The sequence below is a fragment of the Lipotes vexillifer genome, unplaced genomic scaffold (assembly GCF_000442215.2).
Source record: "Lipotes vexillifer unplaced genomic scaffold, Lipotes_vexillifer_v1.1 scaffold1233, whole genome shotgun sequence".
In the NCBI taxonomy this organism is placed as follows: Eukaryota; Metazoa; Chordata; class Mammalia; order Artiodactyla; family Lipotidae; genus Lipotes; species Lipotes vexillifer.
The window spans coordinates 695,763-696,901 of NW_006782167.1; the positions used below are offsets into that span (position 1 = coordinate 695,763).

At 44.7% G+C, this 1,139-nt stretch overlaps 1 protein-coding gene across 3 annotated transcripts in view; it reads left to right on the forward strand.

Moving 5' to 3' along the window:
- SHISA6 (shisa family member 6) overlaps positions 1 to 1,139 on the forward strand; it is a 258,296-nt gene that overhangs the window by 250,546 nt on the left and 6,611 nt on the right. The window contains exon 5 of one of the 3 annotated variants that reach the window (XM_007455004.1): positions 817 to 873. The exons of the other annotated variants lie outside the window; for them this stretch is intronic. Coding sequence (XP_007455066.1) covers positions 817 to 873 — 57 coding nt within the window. The remainder of the gene's footprint in view (positions 1 to 816; positions 874 to 1,139) is intronic. 3 annotated transcript variants of the gene reach the window in all.

Here is a 1,139-nt window from a genome sequence, read left to right on the forward strand (position 1 = left end):
TTTCCCTTGCTTTAGTTGAAATTAGATGCATGCACCAACAAAATCCAAAAATACAATGTCAAATTGAAGCCATAATACAATGTTGAATTGTCCTTTAGTGGTAAGCCAAACCATTCAGTCTTAGAAGCCCTCAGAATACCTTGAACTCCTGGCTTTAGCAACTAGGGCTCTATTAATTTTGTGGCTTGTTCAATCAATGTGGACTTTTGCATTATTAATTAAAACCAATGCTTTTGAAATATCAGGCTGTGTTACTTATAGGCAGGGCAGAGCCTAGAACCCAGGACTCTGGATCCCAGACAGTGGGCAGTTCACGTCAGCTTGCCACATCTCAGGATGCACCCAGATACCTGTGTATAAAGACCTGGGACAAATCAAAGTCCCATAAAGTGTAAGCACTTTAAGTTACGGCATCCTCTTCTGGCTAACCATACCTGAACACCCTCCTCCCAAAGAAAGGATCTATTTCCCCTGCCCAGTTCTATATCTCACATATGTGTATTTGCCAAATGTCCCCTAGTGTCCATCTTTCTCCTCCTCCACCCCAACAAAGCCTGTATTGCTGGTCAGCCAGATCCACAGATGTGGGCGGGTCATCATGGTGACAGAGGAAGCCCTAATGCAGAAGGAGAGAGACAAAAACAGCAGAGGAAGGACCCTGCCCTATTTCTAGGGTAGCCAAAGGTCTGAGCTTTTAAGAAGTGCTTCCTTTGACTCAGAGAAGCATAGTAGAAGTCAAGAGAGGTGCTTCTGTGTTGGAGAGACCATGGAATTCCTGAACTCTTCTTTAAAAATTTTTTTTTCTGTGATTTTCAGGTGATCATCAGTATAACCATGCGATTTTAAGCAGCGCTACCCAGACCCCTACACATGGTGAGAGATGATTGAGAGTGTTCTGTGTTCCATCCTCATTCCAAGTGGCTCCATCCTAACTACTGATGCCTATTATGGCATCAAACATGGTCACTGGCTCATAGAAGCTAAGGTGCAAGGAGCCAGGTACCCGCCCTCCTCCAGGGCCACAATGCCTCACTCTCACTTTTAGACAATTGTCCCCCTAGTGTCTGTCTCCGATATCAGAGCGATCTTCTGCCATGAAAGGGAAAGGGAAAGCCCCTTTTTTAACGAATTTCACTTGC